General features: G+C 42.6%; 2 protein-coding genes across 17 annotated transcripts in view; one reads left to right on the top strand and one right to left on the bottom strand.

Annotated features, from left to right (window-relative positions):
- The first annotated feature begins 293 nt into the window (after window positions 1–293).
- Window positions 294–919, top strand: LOC125959649 (trypsin-3-like). The gene is made up of 3 exons (XM_049692477.1): window positions 294–353; window positions 433–559; window positions 813–919. The coding sequence occupies exons 1-3, from the start codon at window positions 294–296 to the stop codon at window positions 917–919; spliced, it is 294 nt and encodes a 97-aa protein (XP_049548434.1).
- LOC125948248 (AF4/FMR2 family member lilli) overlaps window positions 344–15,177 on the bottom strand; it is a 54,297-nt gene continuing 39,463 nt past the window's right edge. For 13 of the 16 annotated variants that reach the window (XM_049674115.1, XM_049674118.1, XM_049674123.1 and 10 more), the window contains 13 exons: window positions 12,778–13,218; window positions 12,270–12,503; window positions 11,306–11,561; window positions 10,685–10,715; window positions 8,792–10,600; window positions 8,443–8,701; window positions 6,833–8,347; window positions 6,265–6,734; window positions 6,089–6,169; window positions 5,834–6,005; window positions 5,647–5,739; window positions 5,444–5,549; window positions 344–5,370 (listed from right to left, as the gene is read on the bottom strand). In XM_049674115.1, the coding sequence (XP_049530072.1) occupies window positions 5,261–5,370; window positions 5,444–5,549; window positions 5,647–5,739; window positions 5,834–6,005; window positions 6,089–6,169; window positions 6,265–6,734; window positions 6,833–8,347; window positions 8,443–8,701; window positions 8,792–10,600; window positions 10,685–10,715; window positions 11,306–11,561; window positions 12,270–12,503; window positions 12,778–13,218 (5,577 nt within the window). In that variant the 3' untranslated portion in view covers window positions 344–5,260. The remainder of the gene's footprint in view (window positions 5,371–5,443; window positions 5,550–5,646; window positions 5,740–5,833; window positions 6,006–6,088; window positions 6,170–6,264; window positions 6,735–6,832; window positions 8,348–8,442; window positions 8,702–8,791; window positions 10,601–10,684; window positions 10,716–11,305; window positions 11,562–12,269; window positions 12,504–12,777; window positions 13,219–15,177) is intronic. The other 3 variants (XM_049674129.1, XM_049674130.1, XM_049674131.1) reach the window with 3 other exon arrangements.

The raw sequence follows: 15,177 nt of genomic DNA, 5'->3' as shown, positions 1-15,177 counted from the left end.
TGGCCATGACTGATGCCACTCAAGAACGGTGTAGGGTTCAGAGTAGTATCGTGTTCTTATCGGTTTCCACTTGAGGTTAAGATCGAATGGTTGCCAAACATTCTCGGAAAACATTTCTCCGTCAAGTGTTCTCGTCGTACAATGCATTACCAGCTGACGGCGATCGCGAACAGATATACACTATCAGCTAATCCGTTTTTGAAGTTCACGGCTTGGGCTTCTGTTTAAACGAACTGCGCGGTATATATAGTGTCCACTGTACAGTTCAGTAAATCATACGAGAATCAGACAAGATGTCGTTCAAGATTGTGACGATACTTGGCTGCGGTTGCGATACGGTTGGCTGCTCTGGTGTGCGTTGAGTCACGCACAGCTCCAGCTCGAGTGGATCCATGGAATCGCATCGTGCGACCACTGCCCCGACTGCCCCAGGGATCTCGGTTTGTGGCGGGCGGAAACCGCATCGTCGGCGGATTCGCGATCGACATTTCCGAGACTCCGTATCAGGTATCGCTTCAGTATCGTGGATCGCACAATTGTGGCGGTTCCATCATCGCCAGCAAATGCTCGCCAGCAGCTCGATCACAACCAAGGGAGAGCGATTGACGCTTGTGACGATCACTTACGATTGCTGGTGGATCCAAATTTACCGCGTATGGTGCGCACTGATCGAGCGGTAAGCAGAGCGGGCTTATGATGTTGTACGTTTCCATCGTCTCCTGTAAAGCGTGCGCGATGTCATTTGCATACTTTGGTGTGGTGGTGGTGCGCTGGATTTAAAAAGGGGGGGACCGCTCTTCTCCAACCGCTAGTTGGTGTTGTCTCGTGGGGATACGGTTGTGCCAAGACTGGCTATCCAGGTGTCTACGCTCGTGTGGCCTCCGTTCGTGACTGGATTCGTCAGAACTCCGGTGTGTAAATGAAAGAATCAGCTAACGATTGAATGATAATTTCAATCGCCGAGCGATAAATAAAAAAAAGTTAGCAATTGCATCACAAAATGTTTGTTCATTTCTGCGATATGTTGTTAAAAATTATTCTTCCTTTTTCAAAGTTACGACGACAAGACACCTGCCACTAAGAGTTCTGGTTGCAACGAAAAACTAACACCTCCTGACGGATATTTTACTGGCTGATTGTGAAAAACGGTTTAATCCATCGTTCTCAATGAAGAATAAATGTTTCGAAAGTGTAAAAATAAAACGATATTACAATATGTTTTCATTGCCCTTCTGAAAGGGACACAGCATTACCCTGGAAATCATGATTTTCTCGGATTTTTATTCTAAAATTTCTACATAACTTCCGTTTTTGTTTTTATAATAATAATCATTGTTTTTTTTTAATAATCATAGCAGTATTAATGGTATATATTAATATTGTATATATATATATATGCATGTATATATATATATATATATATACATATATAGCATTTATTTACATTCATTCTTTTTCATGTTTTACTTTTGTTTGCTTTCTTTGTATCCGGAGCACAGTCGGCATCTAGCATCGCGTAGAGCAACGCGCCCCACCATAATTTTTCACAAACACATTGTCATTTCCCTAATGCTGATTCATTATCAAACACCTTCACCATAAATAAACTGTCTTGTCTCGCGTATAGTTGCTGTTATTTGCTGATGTTCTTGTTTCGAACTAATAGTAATGCATTTGTTGTTATAGTTTCACATTCGTCTGCCCTCCCTCTAATGGTACATGTCTTATTTTGCTTAGGATTTAAATTGTCTGTATTAATCTGCCCGTTTTCTACTATTGTTTCGCTCGCTTTCAGTATGCAGTTTTACAATTAATTCTCCTTTCACATTGTTTAAGTAGAGCAACTGTGTTGAAATGCTGTGGTGCCGATGCCTACCGTTCTGTAACATCGTTTATCGTTCAGTCCTCAGTTCTATGCTGTATCAGTTTTTGGTAATTTCTGCTCCATTTTCATTTTTTCTTTTGATTCTACATCTAATTGTGGGTTTTGTCACTTCGGGTTTATGTGTTGCCTTGCCTTACATACAATACATCTATTATATGCTCGCATGATTGTTTCCTAATATCTCTCCAATACCATTTATCTTAAGTTTCATTAGTTCCAGTGCTTCATTGTTGAGTTAATTTTTTTTTAGTTTTGATCCTCTTCGGTAATCATATCGAACCGATTTTTCATTGTTAAATAACTTGTTGTTTTACTACTCTTAAAACGCTATATGTTGTTTTAAATTTTAATTTGTTTCATTTCTGGCGTAGGCTTGGCTTCTTGTTGCAACTATTGTTAGGGTATGTTGGTTGTCTTTAATATACCATCCAATTCCCTGCCATCCTTATTAGGAAAAGAACTGCACGTCTTTTTTATTTAAAAAAAATATCATTGCTATTCTCTTGCACTCGAAGGGTTAGCTGATCCTTGCTGTAGCCTTACATTTTGCGTAGTGTTTTCTCAGTACAGTGCTGGTTTACCAATTGTATTATGTTGGATTTACTGTTCTCCTTTAGTTGCGGTCATCACACTTACACTATCAACATGTGTTGTGTTTACTTTTGGAGTTGCACTTTGTGAATGAATATTCCGTTTTGGTTTTCCTTGTTTGCATCGCATGAGATGTTGGCATTCAAACCCCTCTTCGTTCTATGAACAATATTCCGATTATGTGATTGAATTAGATTCCACTTGCTTTTGTCGATGTTACTTCCCTATGTTTTCCATTCTAAACACTAATAGACAGAAATGTTCATTTGAACCACCATTCCATTCCCAATCGATTAACTTTCTATTAAAGCATGGTTTATATCATTGTTGCACAGAAGTAAAGGGCCAGAGACCTAACCATGACAAAACGAAAATCCATTCTAGGTTTGCTCATCAATGAAAAAAAAACATTTGCTTTGCGTCAAACCTACGAGTCAAACCAATCCTATATTCTTTCGATCAAACCAGTTTGACAATTTCTGAGCGGAATTGTAAGCAGAACCATATTGAAACGCGAATAAGCGGATAATTGTAAGCAGAACCATATGAAACCTTTGGTTCGTACCCATATGTTTCGGGTAGGGTTTGATAAATTACCCCATTATCGTTGAAAATTAATCGTTGTGTGTTTTAAGATCACTAAATGTGATAGTTATAATCGGGATCGACAGGCAAAGATTAACTCAATAAGGTACAATCGAAAACAACACATTGGAAGCCAAAGAAAGATGATTCCCAAAAATGTAACTTCGTAATCCACCTAATGACATGTCTGCACAAGGAAAACATTACAGGAATAAAAAAACAATAAAAAAACACAAACGCGCAGAAACGGCCCTACTTATTGAACCAATAGTTTCATCGTTCTTTCAATTAAGGTAGAATTTCTTATATTACGAGTCGACGTCATTTGATTCATAGCCTTAATATGTTTACGTATCGAATTTCATGGCTTGATGTGGAACTATGAGACAAACGGCACGGAAATTCATGCTCTATCGCTGCTGAGTATAGAATCCCTATCTGCATGAGTTTACCAGGAATCACCCGGTTGTATAAGACACCAAAAAAAAGGAAAGGAAATCATCACCAATCGGATGGTATAGAAATAGTAAACAAGGAGGAGGAGGAGAATAATGAAACCGTATAATCTGAATCAACAGGCGCTGGCTAATCTAATAAGATGATTGGAGTAACGTATTACAAATCGTCAGTACTTGGGAGATGAAACTCGCTCGCTCAACACATTCTTAGTTGGATGTGATAATATTAAAGCTCCATGAAGCATAATAAAAAAAGCAAAAATATCTATTAACAGCACTCCTTAATTGCATGCTCTCTTGCTTGTTAAGATGCGCGAATCAAACAGCTATTTCACTTGTCTCTCTTGTATCTTGTCTATCCTCATTTGACTAAAATTCAACTATTTAATCTTTGATGTGAACCATCGATGCCTGATTTGCTGTCACCATTACCACTACCTTCGCCGTTGCTGCTGGGGTGGCCATACTTAAAAGATTATCTCAATATTATCTCATTAAATTAAACTAATGTTTTACGTTGTGGCGTATGTTATATGTTATGTTTTCCAATCCTACTGACTTTTCAAATTCTCTTGAATACCGAATTATTGGTATGCACGGCCAATTTGATTTCTTGTGCATTCTTGCGATTTTTCGTTCTAGTTAAGTCTTAGGGTTTTCCATTTTCCGTTTGCATAATTCCTAGTAGTGATGAGCAATATAAGCAATGTAACTTAAATAAGAAATATCTATTAACAATGTATAAAAAGCCTTCCACTTCGCTTAGCACACTATCTTCCAGCTGTCACTTTCATTCCGTTGGAAAAAGAATTGGCAATGAGCCATTCGTAGATTCATTTGTAAAAAAACACGCTCATTGCTAGCGATTCACTCTTATCTAGTCTTTACACCTTGGATGCACGCTAAACATGTGTTTCTTTCTAACACAAATCATTGGCTAACGGATTAGGGAAGAAATTGTTTCTTCTAGGGCAACGGTGGGCTCGTCGTTTTATGCATTCGTTGAGCCAGAAATGCAAAGTGCACCGCCCACTCTACTAGGAACCAACAAACATTGCACCGATTAATTAGTGAACGTTTCAAAGCACTTCTACGTGGATTAAAGCACAATAGCTTGAGCAGATCACAATGAAACTGTACTTCTGTATTAAAAAAATACATAAACCATGCAAGCAGTCTCTGATCCATTAAAGAAGAAATGAATTTGCAACAACAGGGAAGTCTTAAACCACGCCGAGCGTAGGTAATATCCAAAAAAAGTATTGTCGTTGGTTCTTTGCAAACAAGTATAAGTTACTGAAACTATTGCATTTAACTTTTGAGCTTAGCAAAAACCACATCGAACAGCTTTCCCAATACACCTTTGGTAGTTGGTTTAGGCTTTATGTTACGTCAGCCTAATATCTTGTAGTTCACGTTTGGTGGTGTATCACTGTAGTGCATTATGATATATCAATTTCATGATAACAGTTGGTTGGTCACGATATACGGGTTTGACTCCATTCTTCCCGTTGTGTTCCCATGCGTTCACTTGGTAGATTGATTGATTTCACGATGCGAATACATCGATGTCCAAAATGGTCCATGACTTTTTTATTGCATTTTCGAATCACTGCGACGGAATATATGCACATCCATCCGACAATTCGATTGCTCCGCATTGCTTCTGCTTATTGTCACAAAGTGGATACTAGAAGAAGGCTAACTGTTTCTGCATCGGTTCCACCAGTAGGGCCCAATGTTACATACGCCGCAATTTCTGAATACCAGCTTGCACATACTTAACGACATTGTACAGTGAACTGTGCAGAGTCATCGGTCCATTCTCGTGGTCCAGGTCGATGAAAAATTCTGTAAAACGATGTACACTGGTAATTATACCCTGGCTTCGTTAGGGCTTTATGGCTGTAGTTATGGTCCTTACCGTTATGGTTCCCTCGTATTACCAAACTATCCGCTTGTTCCCAAAGATCAAAACAGGTGGAAAGGTTCGTAAAGAGTGTCGTTTGTTTTTGGTATGCGGTATGTACCTTTAAATAGAAACGAGTGGGTTTATTATTAAATATTAATATCAATTACTTTTTTACTCCAATTTATACATTTATATCTATTAACAATTTTACTTACATTGATGGGCATAAGGATGCATTGAGCTGGTGATGAATTAATCGGTGGGATTGATCCGACCTGATTATTCTGCCCCGAACTGTACCCAGAGCTCTGCAAGTACAATGCAACAGTAATGGAATATAGAGCCATTAGAAAATGCATAAAAGAATGGTGTGTTTTCCCGTTTTAACTAAAGCCACTTTACCTGCGATCCAACTGATGTCGGAGAAAGAGGTGATGGTGTGTTTCCATTCGCTAGTTCTGCCGGCACAGTGCTGGTTTTATGGTTAAACTCTCCGATTGTTTTACCCGTTTCCTTCATCTCTAGTCGCCGCATTTTGTACAATTTCAGATAAATCAACGATTGACATCGTAAACTGTAAGAACATAAAAAACGAGAATGGAAAAATCAAGACTTCAGCAGATTCTGATTCTGACCAAGAGATCAGATCAGACATACCTTAGAATGGCCACCTTCGTGTGAATGTTACCCTGCACTGTCGGATGTTGCAGTTGGCTACGGAATTTCGACGAAATGAATCTATAAATCACAACAAAAAGATGTTAACATTTTCATTCTATCAAAACGGTAGCAATAAAAATGGAAGGAATTCAAAAAGACCAACTCGCACTCACTTAATCAAACAAAGCGTATCTTTATACATCGTAAAGGCCGCTTTTTCGGTAATAGGATCTCGTTCCATTGTGTCACCAGTGAGCAGAAAGAACAGCACGGCTTCCAAATAGAGCATCGCTTGCGCCAAATGATCTCCTTCGCGATCGGCCGCATGTTTGAGCCGTTTTGCCTCCGACAGATATCTGTTTTGGTCACGCACCTCGGATAACTCTTCATCGTTCCGTTCGAAGTAGGAAACGTACACCTTCTTGATATGCACTGGAGCTTCCGGTGAACCGGTACCTGCCGAGACAAAGGGATCGCCAGCAGGCACCTGTTGAGAATGATGATGATTGGTGTGATGCAGCGCTCCAGTTCCAGCACCATGGGCTCGCTCCAATGTCCCGCTAGCGACACCGACTGTTGTTTGACAGTCGTCGACCACTAATCGGTCATGATTGGTGGGTGGAAGTTGTTCAAGTTGATCAGTCTAGAAATAAAAGGAATCAAGGTAAACACAAGAGGAGAAAAGGCCCACTACGATAAGTACAAAATGTGCCAAAGCATTGATATATGACATTCTATCACCTGTGAAGTGTTTGCTTTATCCTTTTTCCGACGTTTTTCTTTGTACGTATTGTTAGAGTTGCTGCTCGAACTCACGGATCGTTTTCTCATTCGCCCACTGGCTGCTGCGCCTTCAGCGGTACCATTCGTTGTAAGGGTTCCACCCATTTTAGCACCCGTCGCTGAACCCAATTTACCCTCGCCAAGCAGTGTGCTGTCGGTTGTAAACTCATTATTGCCTGCGAATTCTTGCTTGATCGATTGTCCTCCTTCCTGTTTGATCAGACCATAGCCTGAACTAGAGTATTTACTGCCAGCGTATATAAGTGAGTGCTTATCGTCTTTCAACCCACTATAGCTGAGTTTTTCCGTCTTTGCTAGTTTCTCGTCGTACCCTGGAAGAACCGGAGATTTTCCTGTTCTTATTGCTGATCCTTTCGGATCCCCGGCAAGACTGTGATGCGGCTGATAGCCTCCAATCATAGTGGCACCTGAATGTCGGTGATTGGCATGATGTATCAAAGGAGAAGATGATGTTGAATTGCTCCCAAAAGCACCAGCATCGCTCCCACGGTGATACTCCCGAGCTTTCTGTGCAGCCCCACTATAATCACTGTTGATGGAGTTACTGCGATGTCTCAAAGGACCGGCCACTATAGTGGTTCCATTTTCAACAACCGATTCACCGTCTAATGTAATACGGTTGCGATCGTAAATGGATTCTGACCGATCTTCGAGCCTCTTCGGAGTAGATGAGGAACTGTGTACTGAACCGTTACCGTTTCGATCATGATCCTGCCCTTGCTGATGGTATTGGTGTTGTTGTTGCTGGTGGTGATGTTTTTGTTGTTGCTGTTGCTGTTGCTGCGGCGGCGGCGGTTGCGGCGGCTGTTGTTGCTGACCAACTGAATTTCTCCTTCGCTTCCCTTGTTGTTGATCGTATGGGCTTTTGCTCTTTTGTCGAGCGGAGGCACTTCGTTGAGCGCTGTAGCTTTCATTTGCCTTACCCGATAGCGATCTGGTGCTGCCGGATCCCGGATACGACGGCGTTGGTGGTATTTTTAGAAGGCGACTCAAATCGATTCGACACATAAGCGTGATGTTTTGTAAGGCACCTTTTATAGGGGAGAACAATGACAACGGCGACGTTCGGTTAGGCTCTGCTCTCTGCCCTGGCGTTAAACCTCCTCCTCCTCTGCTACTTGGTCGAGCACCTTCGGCACGTGGAGAGCAAGCGGAAAGGCCTGCAGTCGAAGATGAAGGCACGCTTAGAGTATGCTGCGTGGACAAACTCCTCTTTTGATCCACATGGCTAGTGATCGGAGATTGACGAGACATATTGCTGGCATTTGCTGGTGCCAATTGAGCCGGATTCTTCGCAGGAACATGCAGATCGTCTACGTGATCGATGTAAACCTGCCCTTTACCTTTACCGCCTTTACCTTTGCCACCTTTACCTTTGCCACCACTAGATGCCGAGGCATTATTGTTGAATACCCGGGCAAACACAGCCGCTTTTTTGTTTTTACTCTGCTTCTGTGATGTTTTTTAGAAAGAACATGAAATGAAAATAAAGAAAAAAAAACAATTATTGATGATGGGTCTTCGGCTATCATCAACAAAAGCTGTACCTTCTCCTTTTTGGCGGGTGCATCGCTATCACTTTCACTGTTACTATCGGATCGATCATCATCATCGTCATCGTCATCGGCAACACAGCTTGTTTGTTGCCGGTTGCGAGTATTGTCGTCATCGTCTACCGAAGCCACCGATGCAGTCGATCGTTTGCGCACTTTCTTCGACAGTTTTCCAGCTATCATCGAACTATCTCCAGCGACTTCTGAACGGCCACCATTGGTAGGAACGGGTGAAGAGAGCAATGACGGTCGACTGAAAGAATTTATGCATAAGTGGTTCATGGATCGTGTTGAAAGAGTTTATCGACAATGAGCCTCGCTTTTAGGACAGTTAGCTACTTACTCGTCATTGCTGTCTGAAGAAAGATGATATAGGTTACGATTGGTGCTGCTACCACGACTACTTCTTCCTCCTTCCGTTGATCCGTTCTTCGTCAACTGCTCAACGGAAGAGGTTTTCGCGGATAGAACGACAGCAGCCGATGACATGACGCTAGCATCCTTATCATATTTTTTCTTCGATTTCACCTTTTTCGCTTTGCACACTACCACTGCTGGTATCACGGGAGGTTCTGCTTCGATCTGCTCTGACGGACTCTCGTGACCAAAGTCTGATTCCACCGAAGATCCAGACGATCCACCAGAAGAAGCTTCCTCCGACGACGAGGTACTAGTTCGTGAGATCAGTGTACGTGACTTACGGGAGGTAGAGGTTTTCGCTGTGGGCGGAATGCCATCTACTGAAGGTATGCTGAGTGGTGGACTCATAATGCTTCCAGGATCCACGTATGCCGCGCTGGCACTCAATACACCCAGGCCTAACTTTTTCGTGGGAGTTGATCCGTGTGAAGGTGTTTTGCTCGATCGCCGGCCACTACCACTGGCCACAGAGTCCGCATCGGAGTACCTGGCGCTGGAAGCCGCACTCGTTGTCGTACCCCCACCATGAGTATTGCTTGCATTCCGTTGCCGACCTCGCCCTTTCAGCAAAGATTTATCCTTCTCGAACGATTGTGAGCGGCTTCGATGTGAGATAGCGTTGTATCGTTCATCCTCGCTACTGCTCGTCGATGCATCGCGCTGTTCTCGATCATTTGCTCCAGCAAGCTTTCGCTTTCGCTTTTTCTTTTTTGCTGCCGCAGCACTTGTTTCTACGCCGTTACTACCGACTGCATCATGCTGCTGGGCGGCTGGTAACAGTCGAGTGTGTGTTGCCGATGATTGATCCACGTCCGCGCCGCATGCCGAGGACGGCGCATCGAGCGCATCGTCGGAGTCACTACCGGACATACTCGATATCGGCTTGATGAGGCTAAACTCTTTGGCTTCCTGTAGGGCACTTATCACATCCACGTCCGGCTCGAGATTTTCACTGCCGAAAAGATGTTGCTGCTGCTGTTGTTGATGATTGTTGTAGCCACCATGATGATGTTCGACGGGACTCTTAATCGGACTCGATAATGATAACCGATCGAGAGCATCGTCCTTCCGCTCACTCTTAACCCCTACACCCATCGAAGCCGGAGGCGATGAGGCACTGTTTTCGCTAGGATACGGTTCCTGTTTAACATAGGAAGAGGACGACGCAGTTGCTCCTGGCCCGCTAGCAATCGCACTAACAGGAGGTTCACTGTTGCTGCTAGCAGTCGACAGATGGTCATCGTCTAGCGGGGCAAGCGGTTCATTTTTGATGGGTGCAACGTTTCCTACTAGGGAAGGAGGAGACAGTGCTACTCCCAAAGTATCACCACTGCCCATCTTCAGCGTTCGAATTGGCGACGATACCGAATTCTCTTCATGATGATGAGTATGGTGGTGATGGGTACTTTCGCTTGGCACTTGTTGGATGGTGGGTTGCATAAAGTTAAGGAGCGACCAATCCTTACGCCTGATCGGGCTACCCAGGGTTCCACCATCCCCGACTTGACCGCCGTTTACACATCCAGCAGCGCCGGCACTTCCTCCATTGCCACCACCACTGGCACTGGTTAAATTACCATCTCCAAGGGTAGTAGCAGCACCACCACCATTCGATGCTAGCTTATTACCCACGTTTGAGTCTTCGCTAGACGATTCATCTACACTCTCATTTGAAGAGGATTCACTAGAGTTGCGCTCTGATCCGTTCTGATTGTCATCCTCAATGCCAGACCTATGGGCGAGATTTTGCATCAGTTCCAGTTTGCCCATTCTATGCCCCGAGAAACAATTACTCATGGGATTCCAAGGTACTTACACAAGGGGAGGATGCATTTCCATACTAGAAACTACATCATGATACGAGAGCAGTGAGGCAAATGATACGTAACCACCAGTATGCATGGTAGTACATACATAGTATATGCATTGTGAAGAGATGTCGGACAACGATAGGTGGGGAAACAGTAGGCGGCACATAGAATGGAAAGTAAAGAAAAGAATATCGATTAAAAATTTGTTACATCAATGATTCAACGAAGATATCCATTACGCACAGCAACTAGAGGCTTAAGTTTAGAATTCGAACGGTTCGATTGTTCAATTTCTTTTGCTTTGCCGACAGTCGAATCATACAACCATCGATGGAGTTTGCAGTATTGAAATATTACAGAGTGTGGTGTTTAGGTATTATCTTACCAATTATAGATTTATTCTAAATTCTTTGCAAATTGCACGCCTTGTTGTAAACTTTATATTTATGAGCTTGATATTGGTTCATTGCACAAGACAATGTCAACGAAGCAGACGTAAATTCAACCAAAGGCAGACAAATGTGAGCTTTCCGCGGCAATCATAAATTTAATTATCCCGCAACAACTATTGGCGGTCAGAACCTTCTTGAACATTAATCCTTTGAGCTAGAACACTGTGTACTTACGCGCTAAGGAACCGATTGGTCTTGAAGTACTACCGGATCCGTTTCCACTGCCGATACCGTTACTACCACCACCGGCTGACAGGGGTGTCATGGGTGCTAGTAGTGGTGTCATAGCATACACGAAAGACTTCGGGTTCGGGTTACTGAAGCTAAACTTAGATTCCAGCTCCTTACGCGGCGTGGCACCGATCTCCGTCAGTGGCGTCATCAGGCTGGACTTCATCTCGTTCAGGATTTTGTCCACATTGTTGCCCTGCTTGAGTGGAGAGAAAACATCACTTGAGTTCTGGATTTTTTTGATCCCAACCACCACGAGACCATTTCCAATTGGAGCCGTTTCCATTTATTGATCGGCATGGAAACGGACATGGATGGACAATGAATGGCAAGGACAAAGGGTGGATGCAAAGGATGAAGGGGGTGATGTGTTATGACGAAAAGCGATGACAATTTGAAATGAAAAAAGGGAAACAAAGAGAGTACAATAAGAAGTTAGTTAAATTAATCGTTTCCGTCCTCAAACGGCATAATCAACAATAACGATACATTCCATGCAATTAGATACATCACGTACATACTTTAGGTGAGTAAATAGCGACACAAAAGAAAGACTAATCCAACTCCTAATGAGTGCAACAACAAACAAACTTCTTTATCGACGTCTTCAATAACAAACATAGCATCATTTTGTTGTGGAACGATACGATCGAATTGTTATCAAAAAGAAACAACGAAAAGTCAATAGGGCCCTTCGGCTCGTCCGTTCTTAGGTATGTGAAACCAAAAGGAAAATATCAGCTTTATCTAAGAATCATCGTCTTACGAAATGCATGACAATGGAATCGATCGGGACAAGTGTATACAGTAGTGAACAATGGTATGACAATGTTAAGAAAGCGTGAGAAATGAGGGAGCATGGTGTTAAAATACAAGTAGTACATCAAAACAGAGAAAAAAAACTAACTACTCTAGGCACTTTTGCGTTTGCAACCTGGGGCAGTCGTCCATTGGGCAATTGCGAGGGTAACTTATCACCACCAGCGGTAGAGGAAAGTCCGGGGATCCCTCCACTAAGACCACTTCCAGTTCCACTACTAACACCGGGTCCCATCATAGAACCAGATGATGATGAACGGCCATTCATCAGCGCTGTTGGTATTGACGTAGATGACGGTCCCTTCGACGGAACTCCATGCATCTGGAATAGATCATGATTTTTTGTTAATACTAATTGTAAAGACAACGGAAAATGCAACATATCACGATAAGAATATTGATTGAAGCTCATTTATTTGGATTGATTAGGTTTACCGCATAAATCGGGAATCAAATAAACTAAATGAAGGCCTTTAGTTTGATCCATAGAACAATTTCTCTTTGGTTCAATATGCTATGCATCATTGATAGGATTTGAAAATTATACCTACCGAATCGGTGGCAAGTTGGGCGAAAGAAATGGGTCACAAACCTACCTCATGCTTGTTGAAGGAACCACCGACTACCGTACCCGATGATGACAACGACGATGAGGACGAATAATGGTTTGGGGCTCCAGTACGACCCGTCGATCCGCCGGCTGTTGGCGCCGCCGAAGAAGAAGAGGACATTCGACCACCATTATAGAGGGGGCGATTGTCGGCTGGCTTGACGAAGTTGACGTTACTATTGCTAATGGTATTACTATTGCTATTGGTTTTTGGTGGAAGCGACCGATGGTGACTGCCGGTGGACGACGATGAATTCGACAGAACGCCACTGTTGCCGCTGCTGCCGGCCCGAGGCGTTGTCGGGGCCGGACTGGTCGCGATACCGATCACATGATACGACGTCGACGCCTCCATAAAGCACTTCTTGACCGCCTCATAATTGCCAAGCCGCTGGGCGATGTGCATATCCGTGTCCGATGTACTTGGCTAGAGAACGAGTGGAACGATAGAAATTTAGTCCAACCTCCTTTGCCTTTCTTGATAAATGCTCTATTAGTTTGAGTGTTTAATAATATAATGGAACAAAAATAATGGTAGTTGTCTACATTAATTTAGAATATAATTGAAAAAAATAAAAAAAAATCTCAATCTCAATCGACAAGAAATTAAACAATGCAAGAGCACTTATTCATTGTTTCTAGTGCAAACCGTGACAGAAAATCAAGTACTCTCTCATCGATAATTCATGGCAGCCCGACACACGATGTCACTCCCCTTTGGCAGGATGGGAGGTCACCAATTCGCCTCCTGGAGTGTTAGTGCTCCTGTCGCAGCAACTGGAATTAATGCTGGTTCCAGCAGACGGTCGGCCGCTGGTAGCACCCGCACATAACACAGGACTGCGAACAAACTAGCGAGCTGAATTATCGATACGAATAATATCAATTAAATTTTTATCATTATCGCTTGCGTTTTATTTCATTAAATGATTATCATTTAACTTCCACCATCGCTGAGCGTAGGTGACCGCGGATAGTGGTAAACGGCTGCTTATGCGAATGCGTTCAACCGCCATTCGACATGCCAACGACTATAGATTTTTGATAGTACTCGCACATACAACAGTACCATTGTGCGATGAATATAAGTCCTCCTCCATCCGACTGCATCCCATGACGCGGATGAGTTTGCAGCGGTTGAAGAGTGTATCGGGAGAATGTGCGCTGTTTCGTTTTATGATCAATAATCTCCCGAGCGACAGATTGGCATTCGCGTTCAACATGCTACAAGCGGGTGGGGTGGTTACTGGCTATCCGTGTATTCGACCAAACTTTTCCAAGAAGTTTAATTGTACAGACACATGCCAGCAGCAGGTGGTGGGCGAAAATGACTCTTAACAGTCAATGATTCGACAATATATTGTATTATTTATATTTTATGATTCAAATTTACTGCATTCTGTTCAACTTGAAAGAAAATGAAACTAATTAATGTTGAATAATGAATGAATAATGAAAGAAAATGAAACTAATCAATTGCATCATGGTGCCAGTTATCCTCAACGCAATTAACCTCTCGGCGATATAGCCCAACAGGTGTTTTCGCGTTAGCTTTCGAAAGAATTGCGAATATCGTGAAAAATCGCGAAAAGTAGATGGCAGATGATTACAGCTGTCGAACAGGGTCCATAACTAAATTATTTGATTCGGCAATATGCCACGGTGGGAGTATGCCACAAGAATGAAGATACAACAACATGATTTATAATAATCTAGGCAAAGCGCATAACAGTCAGGCATTTGCTCAATCCCCAAACATAAGAGCAACATATCGCCGTGTATCTCTCGCAGCATTATACATCACTTGGCATCCTCAAGCTACCGCGGGAGTGTCTTGTATGTATAAATAAATAAAGCTGTAATAATGACTATCTTGATTATATGAGAAGCAACGCTTTATTTCTTGAAGCTTAGCATACACAGAAAGAAAAACATTAAGTTGCTGGACGCAGGGCATGTAGTTTACATTACAAGGATTAATGCAATCTTAATGTAAATCGAGCTTGTTAATGTTCAAGCACTTACTATTACTGTAGTGTGTAAATATCCTTTCAACCTAACCCAACCTGATAGGGACCAAGGATATTGCAAAGTACAATGTGAAGGAATGGTATACCGACATCACAAAGGCCGCACACACTGAGCATGGATTTAAAATTGATGAAAATTGGTTGTTAAAAGCAACTCCTCGGGCAACACTGCGTTATTCAGTCCCAGACAGAGCATAGTTCACTTTAGGTAGCTTGAGACTGATGTAACATTTTCTTCCAAAAATTTGTCTCAACATGAAACGATGCATGAGCATCGATTTGGTGAAAATGAAGGTTCATAACACGAGGATCGCTTGTAAAGTATTTTAACGTAGTTTTAACAAGGAATATGCGTG

Source organism: Anopheles darlingi, chromosome 2 (assembly GCF_943734745.1).
Source record: "Anopheles darlingi chromosome 2, idAnoDarlMG_H_01, whole genome shotgun sequence".
Taxonomy (NCBI): Eukaryota; Metazoa; Arthropoda; class Insecta; order Diptera; family Culicidae; genus Anopheles; species Anopheles darlingi.
The sequence above is the reverse complement of the archived record's forward strand: the minus strand, read 5'-3'. Positions and strand labels throughout refer to the sequence as shown.